The sequence below is a fragment of the Theobroma cacao genome, chromosome 6 (genome assembly GCF_053813885.1).
Source record: "Theobroma cacao isolate CCN51 chromosome 6, ASM5381388v1, whole genome shotgun sequence".
In the NCBI taxonomy this organism is placed as follows: domain Eukaryota; kingdom Viridiplantae; phylum Streptophyta; class Magnoliopsida; order Malvales; family Malvaceae; genus Theobroma; species Theobroma cacao.
In genome coordinates this window covers 2,887,771-2,903,558 of record NC_142644.1, presented here as the reverse complement: position 1 = coordinate 2,903,558, position 15,788 = coordinate 2,887,771, and the positions used below count along the sequence as shown (strand labels likewise).

The window sequence follows — 15,788 nt, the reverse complement described above, 5'->3', positions numbered from 1 at the left end:
GCATAATATCACTTATTAGTTTATTATCAACATAGATTAATTAATATTAATAGTATTATACAAAAAATATATAATTTGTTATATGTCTATATCTATTTTCTATTTTAAACATTTTAAAGTAGGTTTTAATATTGAAAATAGTTATTCATATATTAATATTGATATAATATATTTTAACAATAGACTTTCAAAATAAAAAATTTAATGATAACATAATGTTTGATTATTATCTTATAAATGTATTGTATATTAATAAAATTTTTCGTCGTCCAATAAGAGGATATCTTTAGAGATATTTGGTGTGCATCGAGTCTGAATTTGATTCATTTTGATATCAAAAGTCAAGGTAGATTCGGGTGTCCGTTTTGAGTAAAACGTTAGTACAACATTGTATAATTAAATAAAGTAAAATGTTATATATCTCATAAGAAATAAGATGAATTTGAATATATAAATATGGATTTGTTTTACTTAATAGACATGTCTTTTGATTGAAAAAGTGGACACATGATAATTATGTATTTCAAAATTTTCTTTTACAAGTAATAAAAATTAAAAAAAAATAAAAAGGTAAAATACCCTACAATCTTAAATTTTAATTGAAATTTTAGACAAATCTATTAATTTTTGAAATAAATATTTCACCAGAAAAATGTAAGCACCATAAATAAAAATTACGAAAAAAACTTAAATATTTTTTTATTAATTTAAAAAATTATTTTATATTTTTTTAAAAAATAAAATAAAATAAAAATACCGATTAATGCTCCTGAGCTTTTCAAGAAACAGGAGCACCAGTCCGTACTCCCCTCTCTTAGATTCGGTGTTTCTCTATGTTATTATTATTATTATTTTTTAAATTAATAAAAATTATATATTAATAATTTTTAAAATTAATGAAAAATAAAATTATTATTTTAATATTATTACGTCATTAAGTGAAACACTAATAATTTCAACGAAATATATTTTTCTGGATGGAAGTGTTCTTATCGAAAACTAATAAATTCATTTAAACTTTCGATTAAAATTGATATTTTACCACTGTAAAAGTAAGGTATCGTCATTTTCAAGTTGACCCAAAGACAATTAGTTGGGAAACAAAAGCAAATTGAAAGATAGAAAGCTAGGGTCTAAAATTTCAGTCTGTCCCAAACCCAGAAACATAAAGCAGAGGAACCCGAGTTCCCTTTGTAGGAACATACCAAAAAATGAATCTTTACGCGCACGATCTGTCTTTATTCGATTTCGCCAACTTCTCTGATAATCCAATCATCGATCACCAATCATCGTCCGATTTCTTAATCAGACCTCACGATGATTCTAACGGCCGTGATTCTGGTGGTGATGATGATGATGAAAATAAAAGAGCTTCGATGGCCAATCGTAGGAGCCCACCAAGGTACCGCCATGATGGGACCTCGCCATTGCCATTGGGGATGGACTGGTCTATCCCTCCTCGCAAATGGGTATTTCCTCTTTTCTCGATTTCACTTGAATTTTGATGTTTTCAAAGCTAAGTTTTTTTTTTCCTTTTAAATACTTTGCCTCCTTTTGTTTTAAGGGTTTAATTTTGACTTAATTTGAGCTGAATAAAATATTTCTTGCAAATGGAGGATAGTTTTGAAGGTAAAAGCTCATGTTTGAATCAGTACTAGCGGTTGTTGTTGTGGTTCGCTATCCCTTTTCTTTTTTGCTGGTTTGAAAAAAAAGGAGAATTAAAACAAGTCGTGCTGCTGTAGGAATGACTATTTTTTATGCTCTGATTCATGAATATAGAAGATTGAAGCCCTTGAGCTAATTTTCTCTTTTTTTATTTTTTATTTTTTGCCGATTGTCATATAAGCTTTTATTTGCCAGTTTAATTGTTGAGTGCCAGAGAACGAAGTGAACCATACTAGCATGCTGACTGGTTAAGAAAATGATGTTCTGTCTGTTTGATATGTGTTTCCTTATAACATTTCATATTTTGCACATGTAATCTTTTCCGCTTCTTTGTACGGTTAGCTTTGATGAGGTGTGCAACCAACCCCTTGGTTGCAGTGCTGCATGATATTAGCATGTTCAGTTGATGAGAAGTTTTATTTATTTGAGTGTTGTTTTTGAAATTCAGTTCATTTTCACCAATAACATTCTTTAATTTGAGTTTCAATATAGGATGGGCGGGACACTGTTTGGCCTCACGACCCTCATACAGGATGGAGTTACTGCATTACAATTCCTTCTTGGGTTCTTCTACCAAAATCCCGAGGTTCAGACCCTATTGTGGTACTGCTTTTTTATTTTTTATTTTTGGGAGTATTGAGCTCTTTCAAATTAGATTGCTGTTGTCATTTTGATGTGATAATTTTTCTTTCCATGTAGTCATATTGCTATATAAGTTTTCATGATAGACTGCAAAGATGTTAGTTATGCATTAACTGGGATGGAAGGAAATGAACTATATGACATGATTGCCAGAATATTTTTTTGAGTACCTGTTTATCTAGCAACATCTGCATCTTTATTTTTGTTACCCAGAGATTACTTCTTCAAACATATTCTGAGGTCGTAAATTTTTCGGGGTCTTTTGATTCGTGCGAAGAATTAGCTAGGAAAGAAACAAGGCATACTTAAGATGAGAGTGAAGTAATCTAGAGAGGATTTGAGTGGGATTGAGGTGAGGTTTATCAAAAATGTATGTAGGAACGCTTTGGTATTTAGAGGCACTAGTTGTTACTTATTGGGTCACTAGCCAATAGGAATTCAATTAGGGGTGAAGCCACTTTAGGAGTTAGAACTTGGGACAACACCCCCCTCCCCTCCCCTCACCCAACCAAAGAAAACCAAAGAAAGGAAGAGAAATAGAATATTTATAAAATTTTCTTTGGTATATTGGGTATTATGTGTATGGTTTAATATCTTGGCCTCTGCATTACTTCCATGAAGTTATTATTTATGGTTTTTTTCTTTTTTTTTTTCGTATATTATTGTATTATCTGTTATGAAATGATAAGAGAGATTTATTTCCTATGGGGATTGTTTTTAACTGTATTGGTGACTTTTCTCCTCATTTGATGTGGTTGTTAAGTTCTAGTTAAGCAGTATTTGCTTCACTTATTTTTGTTTTAACATTATTGAGGACAGTTTTTCAGGGTTCAAGTTGGCATTCAATCACCAGAAGGCATCACTACTAGCCGAGAAATCTTACGAAGATTTAGTGATTTCTTGAAGCTACTATCTGAAGTAAGTTTTGGAACTTCATTTTGTCACTGAGAAAGTGTATTTATCTTCTTTGTTTCTCTTATGCGAAAGCATGGTTTAGTGCATTCTCATTTTCTTCCTCTTTTTGGCAGCTTAAGAAGATATTTCCCAAGAAAAGTCTGCCCCCAGCTCCTCCAAAGGGGATTTTGAGGATGAAAAGCCGAACACTGTTGGAGGAGGTAAGCTATAATATTTGCTTATTTTCCATGGCAACAATATGAATCTTTATCATAATAGGCTTGTAGTTTTCCGAAACGCTCACTGCAAAAGAAATCAATTATGTTAGGCAACCTAAGAAAATTAAGAGTTTATCTCATATATTCTATGCATACATAAGTGAGTCATAAGGATCTGGGCAAAAAGCAACTGACCATCCTATAGCTATTGATTGTGCTCATGAAGTGGATGAATGTTGAATAGTGTATTATGTCCAACTTTAACCCTTTTCTCATTATTTATTGGCAATCTGAAAACTGAACATTTACTTGTGTAATTTGTTGACATGAAACTGTGAGCATTCTCCTTTTGTTAATGCTTGAAATGAGCTTCATTTGTTTCCATTATTTTTGGGAATAATACAACATTTTTAATAATAATGTTCTCAAAATGGTTAGTTTATTGCAGAGAAGGTGTTCTTTGGAGGATTGGATGGAAAAAGTTTTATCAGATATTGATATTTCCCGAAGTGTCTCAGTGGCAACATTTCTCGAGCTAGAAGCTGCTGCGAGGTCTTGTAGGTGTTTCCTTGATGCCTACTATAAATGGATGAATGCATTTTTATATTTTCAACTGCTGCCTGTATTTATATTAGGTTATGCTCCATGGAACTAAATGTGCATGGAACTAAATGTGTTTGTTTTGTTACAGCTTTCAACAACATAAATCAATCAAATGCTGTTTCTTCTGTCAGCGGTGTGGTTCCTTCATTTCTGTCCAAGACCAACTCAGATGTTTCCCTGATTATTGGTAGTTCAATTGCATCTGATCATGATGCTTCTTCTGAGGATATGTCTGAGCTTGGAACACCAAGATACAGAAAAGTTAGTTCTGCTGATCCTTCCATGGAACCTTCAACTTCTGAGCCGCATTTGATTGAACCCTTGGAAAAAACTATGAAGTATGGCATATTTAACAAGAACTTTATTCTGGAAAACCTAGAAAAGTTTTCCAAGCAAAAAATGCATTCTGGAAAAGAAAGTGAAATTGCAGGAGATAAACTTAGAGGAAATACAATTGACACTAGATTTCTGCCTGGAGATGGAGCAAAGCATTTGCCTGAACTAGACTATAGCAAAATGGATGGCCATGTTCGAAGATTGTCAACAGAGAGCATTGGAAGTGACTTAAGTTCTGTGAGAGCTAGTGAAATATCGAATTTAGGAGTAGCTAGTTTGTTTGGTGATGGGATACTTAACCTTCCTGAAAATGCTGAAGCTCCTAGAACATTGGATTCTTTCAGCTCAGATTTACAATTCCATAGAGATTTGCTTGTCCTTTTTCTATCGGAGGAGCGCCATAAATTAAAAAGGGTTCTCAATACACTGCAGAGGAGACTAGCTACAGCAAAAACAGACATGGAAGATCTTATATCAAGGTTGAATCAAGAAGTTGCAGTCAGACAGTTCCTGGAAACAAAGGTATTTTTAACTACGGTTAGAATTTAGAAGCCCTTTTAATGCAATTTCTATTTCCTTCATTTCATTGACGAAGAAATGTGTATTACTCTGTCATTCTTCTATGCTCTTTGTTATATTTGCTTATGTCCATGGTATTAGTTATTTAATTGTGTTGTTTTAGTTTATAGATCTTTCATTACCTGAGAATCTCTAATGCACTCATTGATCTTATTTTTATTCCTCTCAAATGCCTGAAGGCTGACCTATGGTATCAGAAGATTAGGGTTCCTTTAGCTTCTTAGTGCTTTGACGTGATTTTCTTGGTTTAAATACGTGGCAATCAGATCCTTACCTTCTCAAGATGTCATCTTTAGGATCTTATGATGTTAGTCCACAAAATATATGAAAGAAAGAGATGGTAGCTTTTATGATCTATGATCTGGACACTCTTTGGTGATCAGCTGGTGAGGCTTATCTTTTACTTTTTTGATCTTTGGAGAAAATGGACTTTGTGCTCAAACTTTCGATCTTGTTAGTGTTCGATATTGATGAAAATCTCAAGAGAGAACATGTGGTGTGGAAACGCTAGAAGTGTAAGATCTTATTAGATCACCTTTTGCAGAACATCACTTCTACTACTAGTCAACTTCCTACCAGCCAAGAACGACTTAATTATTTATATTATTTATTTTTGACAAGGACGGGCATGTGAAAAAAGAATACTGCAATTCCAAAACATCAATATAGCGGATATTTTGGCATTGTCCAAAGAATAATCTCTTAATTGAAGAGGGAGCTAACTTGGCACTCATTTGTTCCTGGGGTAGTTAAATTAGGCTCTGGCAGTGTTATTACCATAGAGTCAACCTGAACAGCTAACACATGGTTGTCTGAACAGAAGGCCATTTCTGGCGTGGAATATAATTTCACAAAATATACTTCCCAAGACTAATTGTTGAAGCTTGATATGGGCAATAATTACAACTCATATTGGTTGTTGAAGGCCAGAAAACTAACTAGCTGCTGTGTGTAAGTAGACTGACAATATATTGATAAATGGCTAGGGTTAGAAGATTTTAGATTGGATTCCTTATAAACTAAACATTATGCTAAGTTTGATTTGTCAGATTTATGGACTTAGACATTTTTTAATGCAGCTTAGTAGGTTTGTGAACTATTTTTAGGACTGAGAAATGGTTGCTTTGAAAACCTTTCTTTACAGCTTCAATGTCGTTGGGAATTGCGATGCTCTGGTTTATGGTGATTATATGATACTAGATTTAATTGTGTGGAAACTGAACTCCGGTCAACTCAACTAAGCCTTAATCTCAAACCTGTTATGTTGGGCCATTGTTTTTTTTTGCCTCCATTCTGCTTGGATTTGGGTCATACCTTTTGCATATGAAAAAAGGGTTGTCTTAACATACTTAATGAAGTGTAATTATCGTAATTTAATTAGCATAATTAATATGACTGACTTGATAGGACTTTTCCTTGCAGGTCAAGGATTTGGAAGTGGAACTTGAAACCACTAGAGATAATTGTGATGAAAACATGCAGCAAGCTGTTTTACTTGAAAGAGAAAGATTTACTCAAATGCAGTGGGATATGGAGGAACTTCGGAAGCAGTGTTTGGAGATGGAACTGAAATTAAAGACTGAACAGGTTTCTCCTTGTGTTGTTAGCATTTCCTTTTGATAACATTTTTATACAATTAGTGATAACTTTAGCTAATAAGTGCTAAAATATTCCAGGATGAAAAGGCACGTGTTGAGTCTGCAAATTTATTAATCATTCAAGAGAGCAAAATGTTGCTGCAAGAGTTAGATGTTGCTAGAGAACAGCTTGCAAACTTGCATAAACATCATGAGGAGTTAGAGGTGAAATCAAAAGCAGAAGTAAAGGTCCTTGTCAAGGAGGTGAAATCTCTTCGAAGTTCTCAATCCGAATTGAAGCAAGAGCTTAGTCGTGTGATGAAAGAAAAACTAGAATTGGAGGTATGTCATCATCTCTTCCTTCAACAAACTATAATATTATATCTGTTTGTCTTTTTGCCTTCTCATTTTGGTCTTTTGTTTTTTCTTGGGGAAAAATGCATCATGTAGGAGCCATTTTTTTTAATATATAATCTATTGAATCAACTGGTGTCAAAGAATTCATAATGCAGTATGTATCAAGCTGACAAGCTCCTTCCATCAATGTTTGACGTTTTTGGTTCATTTCTCTTTGATTGCTCTCTTTCTTAGAAAAAGTAAAAGTTTTTTTTTTTGTTTTTTCACTTTTTTTGTGACATCTTCCTTGGTCCTTTTAGGGTACTCATATTTGTTGTTACAGTGATTTCATCATGCATTGGCGGTCTAATGTTCGGTCTAAATGCATGTTGATTGGAACATTATTCACCGACTTTTGAGCCTTATGGTAAAGGCATGTGAAGTAAGAAACATTTCAGATAGTGATTGAATTGTCATGGGTGATGACCACCCATGCACATTAATTGTTTTTTGTCTTTCTGAAAGAAGAACCTTCGTAAGTGTCAAAATTTCTGTTTTTACACGTTAAAGACCATCCCATATAAAAAAAGATGTTAGAGACTACATGACCTTCTGAAAGTCAATGATCGAGATTCTATTTTTCTTCTACTTCAGACAAACTTGAAGTCCTTAATTCTTTAGGCATTGCAAAGACTGGAGAATTCTGTTAGGAATGTGATCCTTCATGATAGGATCTAAATCATCTTTGAATCTTTGCTAGGTTGAACATCTTATATAAAACGGAGGATTATAAAAAATTATATGACAAGAAAAGTGATTTATGAAGCTGTTACTAGGGCATTGTGTTCTTAAGTGACTACCCTTTTCAAAAGAAAACTTATTTTTGTAGGTTTGTTATATTTTAACAGGTATATTCTCATTCTGTTTTCCATGTGCATTTTTCAGAGGGTTCTGCAGAAGGAAAAGCAAAGGATGGAGCATGCCAATGCTGCAAATACAAAACTCCTTCACGAATGTAATCTTCTTCGTGATCGGCTTGAAGAATGTAGTGTTAATTTCCTTAGCGAGGAGGAGGATAAATTAATTGTTGATACTTCATCTCCATCTGATGCTCTAGATCTCTTGACAACATCGGATAATCGAATTGGTCTCCTTCTTGCTGAGGTATCCAGAATCAGTTTTCTGAACTCTTTGTATTAACATGCTCTTGAAACCCTTTCTCTCAGAAAGTTTTGGCATGTGGATTGATTTTTTATTTAAGGTTTGAAAATTTTCCCTTTATGAGTTATGATAGTTAAAAAATTGCTTAATAACTGACATGAATTTATGTGCCTGTGAATGCGCATTTCTTTATATCTGTTTGTCTACCGTATTAAGGTAGTAATGTATGTATTGTATACTAGATGCATTGTATGAAGCTATTATATTTATTACCGTAACTACGGGAATGAGTCAGTTTCAGTGCTTTCTATCAATTTATTTTTTCTTTTTGGTGGTGCAATCACTTCTTCATCTTCTTCTTCTTCTTCTTCTCTCTCTCTCTGTGAAACTGGTACAAGCACTATCTTTGGTAAACTGTGTGGTGTGATCCTCTTCACCTGCTAAGTTTGCCCCGAGGATTTATACTTTTATGAATTCCTTCATGATTTATTTTGCATGTTGATGTGCATATTCTTCTCTATAACTGCTTCCTAGAATTCCTTGAAATCAAACAATATTCTAGTGCTGACTTCTTTACGTATGGACAGGCACAGCTCCTTGCACAAGATGTAGAAAATTCTGTGGCTAGATTGGATGAGAGTCACAGCATGAAAGGCGGTGATAAAAGAACCGATGATGAGTTAAGGAAGATGGTAACAGATATTTTTGTTGATAATGCAACATTAAGGAAGCAGGTGAACTCAGTAATACGCTGTGCTCTCAACACATATGTGAAGTCGGAAGACAAGGATGATGAGGAAGAAGAGGCCCCTTTGAGTAAAACTGTTCTGAGCAAGTTCTTGTAAAGGTAACTTTGTGGATGACTATAAATGAGAACTCATAATTTGTTTCTGAATTCAAGGAGTATACTTTATCAATGCTATGTTAATACAGCATATTTTCCAAATAACTCTGTTTTTTTTGTTTATTGTTGTTATCTTTTAATATCAAGTTTTGTTTTCATTTAAGATTAATCAACTGTAACATTTCTGCCATCATTTGGAAAGCAGTCCAATAAGGATTTGTATAAGTTTTTGCATGATTTTTCTCCTGAAATTCAACGAAGTCTTACCTTCATGGTTGTGCAAACTGCCTTAAGCTCACTAACATTTGATAAATGGAAATATTAGAAATTAACTTGATAATGGCATTCTAATGCAGAAAAGTTGGGAGAAAGATGCATCTGGAAAAGACAGCAACCGAAGGGGTATTCTGAACTTTCTGGTAGAATTTCCTTTGATCAATGTTACAAAAGAAGAGTGTAGTAGATAGTGTAAAGTGAAAGAAAACATGATTTCTCGGTGTGGGGAATGGTAGAAGATGAGAATTGTGTAGATAAGTAAGCAGTGAAGCTCGAAAGGTAGAAGTCGAAATGATATACTAAAGCATTGGGCTGTGATGCTTTCTGGTAATAGAAAGGGTGGGTTGTTCGAGGACAAGCCTCGTGTGTTTTCCTTGATTAGAGATTCCTAATTGTCACTGATTCACATTTTCATTTTCAATTCGAAAGATTTATTTCATTGCTTATTAATGTAATATCATTATTATCTTAATATCTCTCATGGGTAGTTTCACATTAATAAAATATTAAACCCTTTATAATCCTAAACTCATCTAATCTCTTAATACGGAAGATCTTTAGAAACCAGCTCTTTGGTTTTGTCTTGCAATATTAGAAGCATCATATTGTCGCAAGTGATGAAACCCAAATATATGAACACCTTCGCAAACAAATGTGACTCAAAAGATATAATCTCATTAATAAGTTATTTTTGTACATGATGAAAACTTTGCTTCACCATTTCAAACTTATTTCAATTCTGCACTTGAGTGTTTAACTCAGTGGTCAATCTATGAATGGCCATTGCTCAATACCATGCACTCTTTCTTTGATCATCTAAAATACGTACAAAAAGAGAAAAATTACTGTTAATTCTAAATGTTGAAGGAAGTTGAGAAATGGGAAAAAAAAAAATCAAAATCAAAATGCATTAGCCTGCAAGAAATAAAATCTCCTGAAAACACAATTTGCACAAGGACTTGCTTGGGGTCTGGGGATGCAGATGTCTTCAGTCTTCACCAGGGAGTCAAGCGGTAGCAGCCAAGTGAATTTGATAGTACAAGGTCAGAGTCGTGTATAATAGTTACTATTCCCCACCTCCAAACATCCCCATCATGTCTTTGGCAGAACCCATTTGCTTCATCAAGTTCTGCAAGCCACCCATGCCACCGATCTGCTTTAGCATCTGTGGAGGGAGAACCTTGCTCATGTGCTGCGCATTCATGTTACGAGACAAGGCACTCATTTCACCCTTCTTAGGAATTTTAAGCCCCTTCATCTTGCTCCATATCTTAGCAAGGCGCTTGTACTCCTCCAACATTTCCATTACCTCTCGAATATGACGACCAGATCCCCGTGCTATCCGCATCATCCTTGACTCATTCATGAGCTTTGGGTTTGGGCTATCCAACTCTGCAACATATTAACAGTGTTAAAAAAAAAAACAGATTTAACTAGTGATCCTATTAAATCCTACAATTCAGGCAATATTACATGTCTCAAGAAATTGAATAAAGCAGCATTTACTTGCCTTCATTTGTCATTGAGTCCATCATGGTCATGTAGCGCTTGATCTTTGCCTGGCTTTCTTTTTCACGACCTTTCGGCATTAATTCAGCACTAAATCCTGGAAGCATTGAGAAGACCTGCAGAAAGCAACCAAAGTAAATCATTTTCATAAAGTTAAAGCCTCCTACCAAGGAAATAAATTACTCAACTGCATTAACAAAAAGGAGTAGAGTGAAAGGAAAGATAAGTGACAAAGAATGGAAATTTGAGGGGTAGGGGGCGTTGGATGGTAGACAAAATCACTGTACAAAAACTTATACATGAGCCCCTAATATAAATGCTTACAAAATTTGTGACCAAGCAAGTCAATGCTTGATAATAAACATGTAAACTTGAATGTATTTTATGTATTAAAATTTATTTCTGTGTTTAAAATACGTCACCAATATAAATGCGGGAAATATTTGCACAACAGGAAAGCGAAGACTTTACTGCAACAAGATTGATACTCTCAACACAAGGAAACAGGCTAGGAACAATAGAAACTTGTCTGTACCTAATTTTCCAGGGAGACATCTCTCGTTTAGCTGATTGGAATGCACTACTGTAAACCAGATTATGAGGCAGCACTTTATCCATGAAGGCACTAACTAAGTTCTTGCAGCATGGAGGGGAATTCCACCTCCTTGATATAGTTTCAATGTTAGGAGTATGCTGGTCTTGTATCCAAGTTCATTTATAAATATCATACAAGCATCTTCTCCCCTATTACCAAAGTGTTAATTTTTTTTTGTTAGGTACCAAAGTGTTAATTTCTACTCTCTTCCACAAAATGTTTAGCTTAAACTTAGAATGCCACCTCTTGAACAATAAGACTGCTTATCAAAATTGCTAAAAATGATTATAATTTAATAATTAGTTTGAGAAAAAATTATTATAATTTACTAATTAGTTGAGTAAATCTTTATGGCGAATGGCAACAATTGCAAAAATGTCTAACATCAAACATGCACAGCAATTAAAAGTTCACACAATGGAAAATCTAAGACGGGTGCAAACCACCAAAATGAACATTTAGTCATCAGCTTTCAAATACATGAGCATGCCAAATTGCATGCAACATGGAAAAATCAGTACAAGGCACACCCATTAGAAAGACCCAACTTCAACGTTGCCCAAAAAGAAAATGCAGCAGAATACTGACAAACATTCAAAGAACTAAACAAAAAACACTTTCAAAGAGAGTAGTTAATAATTACCTGCCCAATTGGACCCATTTTGAGTATGTTCTGAAATTGCTCATACATAATCCTTAAGGTAAAGTTCCCTTCTGAAAGCTTTTGGAGAAGTTCAGGTTGTTGATCCATGGGAACAACTTCATGAATTTTGTCCATGAATCCAGACCAGTCACCCATGCCTATTCAGAGAGATAAGCACAACGTTAGTGTTTCCAACAAATATCACCATTTTGAAACTCAAAATTTATGTGGTTTGGAGGATTATACATTACAGGAAAAGGAGATGCATACCTAAAAGACGGCTTACAAATGGTTTAACATCAAAGACTTCAAACTCATCCATGTGTTCTCCAGTTCCTATAAATATGACAGGACTCTTAGTTGCAGCAACCCTGGTACAAGCCACAGAAGGAGAAAATCAAGAAACATACATATAATGAGAACAGAAGCTAAAGATAAAGCAAATGCAAATACTAACTAGAGTGGATACACCAAATCAAGGTAACAACAATCATAACACTTACGCACTGAGAGCACCACCACCCTTGGCATGACCATCCATTTTGGTCACAATCACAGCACCGACTGCAACACTTTGTTTAAATGCTTGAGCTTGATCAAAGGCAGCTTGACCTATACTACTATCCATAACAAAAATAACAAGATCTGGTTTCTGCAATATACAAGAGAAGCAAAAATAATTAGTGAAAAGGTACTGATAGCATCCATTATTCTGAAACAAAATGAGTATCTAAAATCAGCACAATACCGTTGCTTCAGAGACTTGACGCATTTCCTCAAACAGAGCAGCCTCCTGTTTATGGCGCCCACTAGTATCAACAATTATAAGATCACAATTTTCCTTCTTAAATCTCTCCACACCTTCCACAGCAATTTTCACAGGATCTGATTCCATGTAGCTGAATGTATAGCAGAAAACATCATTCTAGTTAATTAAGTGCACATTGAAGTGATGGATACACAACTAAAGATATTCTCCAGAGTTAAAATCCATAGCAGGAATCATAACTATAAAATAAACAGCATATACTCTCAGAAATTATATGAAAAACAGTCATTTCAATCCAATAGGGTGGAAACCATAAAGGGCATTTCATGCATGTTAGATACTTTCATGCATATGCATACACAATATGAATACATAGATAGGTGTGCAGACATGCATTACTCATCCAGAAACATAAAAGAAAACTAGCTAAATACATAATATCATGCAAATATTTTCATGCTTCCCTCTTTTTCCCTTTCTGCATGAGAAAGAAAAAGAAAATAAAAAATTAGCTAGTAGCTACATGCCTCATATCATTGATGAAAATTATCCTAGAGTCAACATTATTCTCCATTTCACATCCCCATTCTAAGAATTAAAGGGCTTCAAACAAAGAACTGCCATTATGTGAAACCAACAGTCAATCCAGATCCTAAATGTCCATATGTGGCCACAACATCGAATGAAAATGAGAAAGTACCTTCCATAAAATGGAATCTTAGCTTTAGTGGCATTCTGCTTCAACTGATCAAAAGCACCAGCTCTGAATGTATCAGCACAGACTAGAGCTGGTTTCCAACCTTTTTTCTGATGATAATATGCATACTTTGTACATGTTGTTGTTTTCCCAGACCCTGAAAATTTCCACGAACAGATATAAACAGCAAAATTCAGGTCTTCCATTTGAGGTGAACTGAGCAAAACATTTGATCCTTAGCAAGAAATTTCACAACAGTTAACACACAAAAATGTATATGAAAATGTAAAAGCAAAGATTACCTTGTAAACCGACGAACATCACAACACTTGTTTTCCCTTTCTTTGGAGTAAAAGACGGCTTCCCAGGATCCAACATCTTACAAAGCTCATTAAAAATTGCCTACAATGAAACACAAACCGTTTTTAGAAATGATATGTAATACAAGTAAAGTATGAACAAAAATTTTGTTCTTCTGCAAAACGTTGGATTAAAAGATTTTCCCATTACCTGAAATTTACATAAACAAAACCAGCAGAGAGCCATTAAATCATTTTTACCAAAATTTTGGAGGAAAAAACGGAAGACAAAAACCTCACGAATTTTAGCATTGAATTAATTTACATAATAAACCCATGAAAGAAAAAGAAAAGGAAATTCCCAAAATTTATCAAATAATTCATATTTTTACTTACAGTTTCATCAAATAATTCAAAATACTAAAATAAAAAAAAACTCTCAATAACATTTCAACTTTACCGAAATTCTCAATTAAAAAAAACAATAAAAAAGTAAGAAAAAATTATATTTCAAAAAAAATTGAAATACCTGTTGGATGATTTTGCGCTTGTTATGACCGGCGGCTAGATCATCAAGATTGACGATTTTCTTAATATTAGTCTGCATATCACGAACGAGCTTGAATTGAACATCGGACTGAAGAAGAGCCCTCGTGATTTCGTTCAGGCATTCGTTCAAAACCTTCTCGTCGATTATCGTCGCATTGCTCATCTGCTGTATCGCCCGGGAGATACTCCCTCCTAATTGTGCTAACACCATTTTCGCTTGATTTTGCTTGCGGAAATCAAAGAGATTATTTTTTCTTGAGAGATTTTGAGGATTGAGGGTTTTTGGTTTCTGAGAAATCTGATTTGAGGGAAGAAACGGGAAAATGAAAATCTAAGTTCTGGAGAAAACAGCAAAATGAAATGATCGATTTGGGCCGGGTTTTGGGCTGAGACTTCTGTCCATTTAGACGACCCGGCCTAAGCTTGGTTTAGTCTGGTTTGATTGCGCTTATTAAATTAAGGTAAAATGCTTTAAATAAATCTTTATTTTTTAATATATGTAATTAAGTTTTTAAATTTTTATTTAAAGTTAAATATATTTTTATAATTAATAATTAATTAATTATTATTAATCAAAATACCACTCATTTATTATTTTATATTCACGTGATATTGACATAGAGAGTGAAATTTTTATATAATCATATTATCATGTTATGTCAACATATTATATCAATGCAATTAATCAACTATTAGTCATAAAAATTTATTTGATTTAAAATAAAATTATAAATAATTAATTAAATGTAATAAAAAAGTAAAAATTTAAATTTTTCTGAATAACATGATTAATTTAAGTTTAAAGAATATTTTATTCTCAAGTTGAAAAGATTAGATTTGGTGGGAAGGAAAACGTGCGAATTCATCCATTTTACTTTCTCTTCATATATTGCTCTTACCAAATGAAGAAGAGAAGGAAAGAAACAATATTTTTCTTTCGGTTACTTTTTCTTTCTTCCTTTTTCTTTGTTATCAAACATAGTCTAATAACATGTTTGGTTTGATTTTTTTTTTAACTTAAAAACTATTATGTGGTATGAAAAATAACTTAAAAGAACAAATAAAGATAACTGAAAAGAATAATTAAAGAGAAGAAAGAAAGTATTTAGGGGGAGAAAAGAGATCTTATTGAAGTGTGTGTATATAAATAATTGAGGGGGTCTATTTATAGGCAAATAACTCTTTTATCTTGATAGAATTTACGAGATGAAGATAACACTTAGAGATTAGATGGATTAAATCCTAATCCAATCTAATTTACATCAAATCTAGATATAGATAGAATAAATAGATATTCACAAAAATATTCATAACACTCTCCCTTGAATATCTATTGTATTAAGAATATCTCTCGTTAAAACCTTATAAGGAAAAAACCATATGAAAAAAAAATCTAAGGAAAAATAGTACATATTCTTTTCAAGAGTACGCTTATGAAATACTGCCTCATTAAAAACCTTATCAAGAAAAACCTAGTAGGAAAAACCTTGATGAAGAAAAAAAGTACAGTGCATATTTTACTCCCATTGACAATTGCATTATTTAAGATCTTTAAAGTGACACATCCCAATATTTTGTACCATCTTTTTGAATGTT

At 33.5% G+C, this 15,788-nt stretch overlaps 2 protein-coding genes across 2 annotated transcripts; one reads left to right on the top strand and one right to left on the bottom strand.

Annotated features, from left to right (window-relative positions):
• The first annotated feature begins 1,105 nt into the window (after positions 1-1,105).
• LOC18595319 (Phox (PX) domain-containing protein) lies at positions 1,106-9,581 on the top strand. Its single transcript, XM_007023210.3, has 11 exons — positions 1,106-1,469; positions 2,158-2,268; positions 3,127-3,225; positions 3,336-3,422; positions 3,868-3,976; positions 4,111-4,880; positions 6,360-6,524; positions 6,614-6,856; positions 7,796-8,014; positions 8,599-8,858; positions 9,212-9,581. The coding sequence occupies exons 1-10, from the start codon at positions 1,212-1,214 to the stop codon at positions 8,854-8,856; spliced, it is 2,319 nt and encodes a 772-aa protein (XP_007023272.1). The 5' UTR covers positions 1,106-1,211; the 3' UTR covers positions 8,857-8,858; positions 9,212-9,581.
• A 302-nt stretch (positions 9,582-9,883) lies between these two features.
• Positions 9,884-14,525, bottom strand: LOC18595318 (signal recognition particle subunit SRP54 2). The gene is made up of 9 exons (XM_018123485.2): positions 14,173-14,525; positions 13,647-13,746; positions 13,348-13,501; positions 12,627-12,777; positions 12,382-12,530; positions 12,149-12,249; positions 11,879-12,036; positions 10,642-10,756; positions 9,884-10,523 (listed from the first exon to the last, which is right to left on the bottom strand). Exons 1-9 carry the CDS (start codon positions 14,401-14,403, stop codon positions 10,198-10,200), a joined length of 1,485 nt encoding a protein of 494 aa, XP_017978974.1. The 5' UTR covers positions 14,404-14,525; the 3' UTR covers positions 9,884-10,197.
• Positions 14,526-15,788: the final 1,263 nt, after the last annotated feature.

What these genes read in the sequence shown, in the direction of transcription:
- LOC18595319 (XM_007023210.3), top strand. Translation starts at nt 1,212, where the DNA reads ATGAATCTTTACGCGCACGATCTGTCTTTATTCGATTTCGCCAACTTC. An exon ending in GAGGTTCAGACCCTATTGTG is followed by an intron (nt 2,269 to 3,126) that starts GTACTGCTTTTT and finishes TATTGAGGACAG; the next exon opens with TTTTTCAGGGTTCAAGTTGG. An exon ending in AGAAGCTGCTGCGAGGTCTT is followed by an intron (nt 3,977 to 4,110) that starts GTAGGTGTTTCC and finishes GTTTTGTTACAG; the next exon opens with CTTTCAACAACATAAATCAA.
- LOC18595318 (XM_018123485.2), bottom strand. Translation starts at nt 14,403, where the DNA reads ATGGTGTTAGCACAATTAGGAGGGAGTATCTCCCGGGCGATACAGCAG. An exon ending in AGCGCAAAATCATCCAACAG is followed by an intron (nt 13,747 to 14,172) that starts GTATTTCAATTT and finishes GTTTCATTGTAG; the next exon opens with GCAATTTTTAATGAGCTTTG. An exon ending in AAATGGGTCCAATTGGGCAG is followed by an intron (nt 10,757 to 11,878) that starts GTAATTATTAAC and finishes TGCTTTCTGCAG; the next exon opens with GTCTTCTCAATGCTTCCAGG.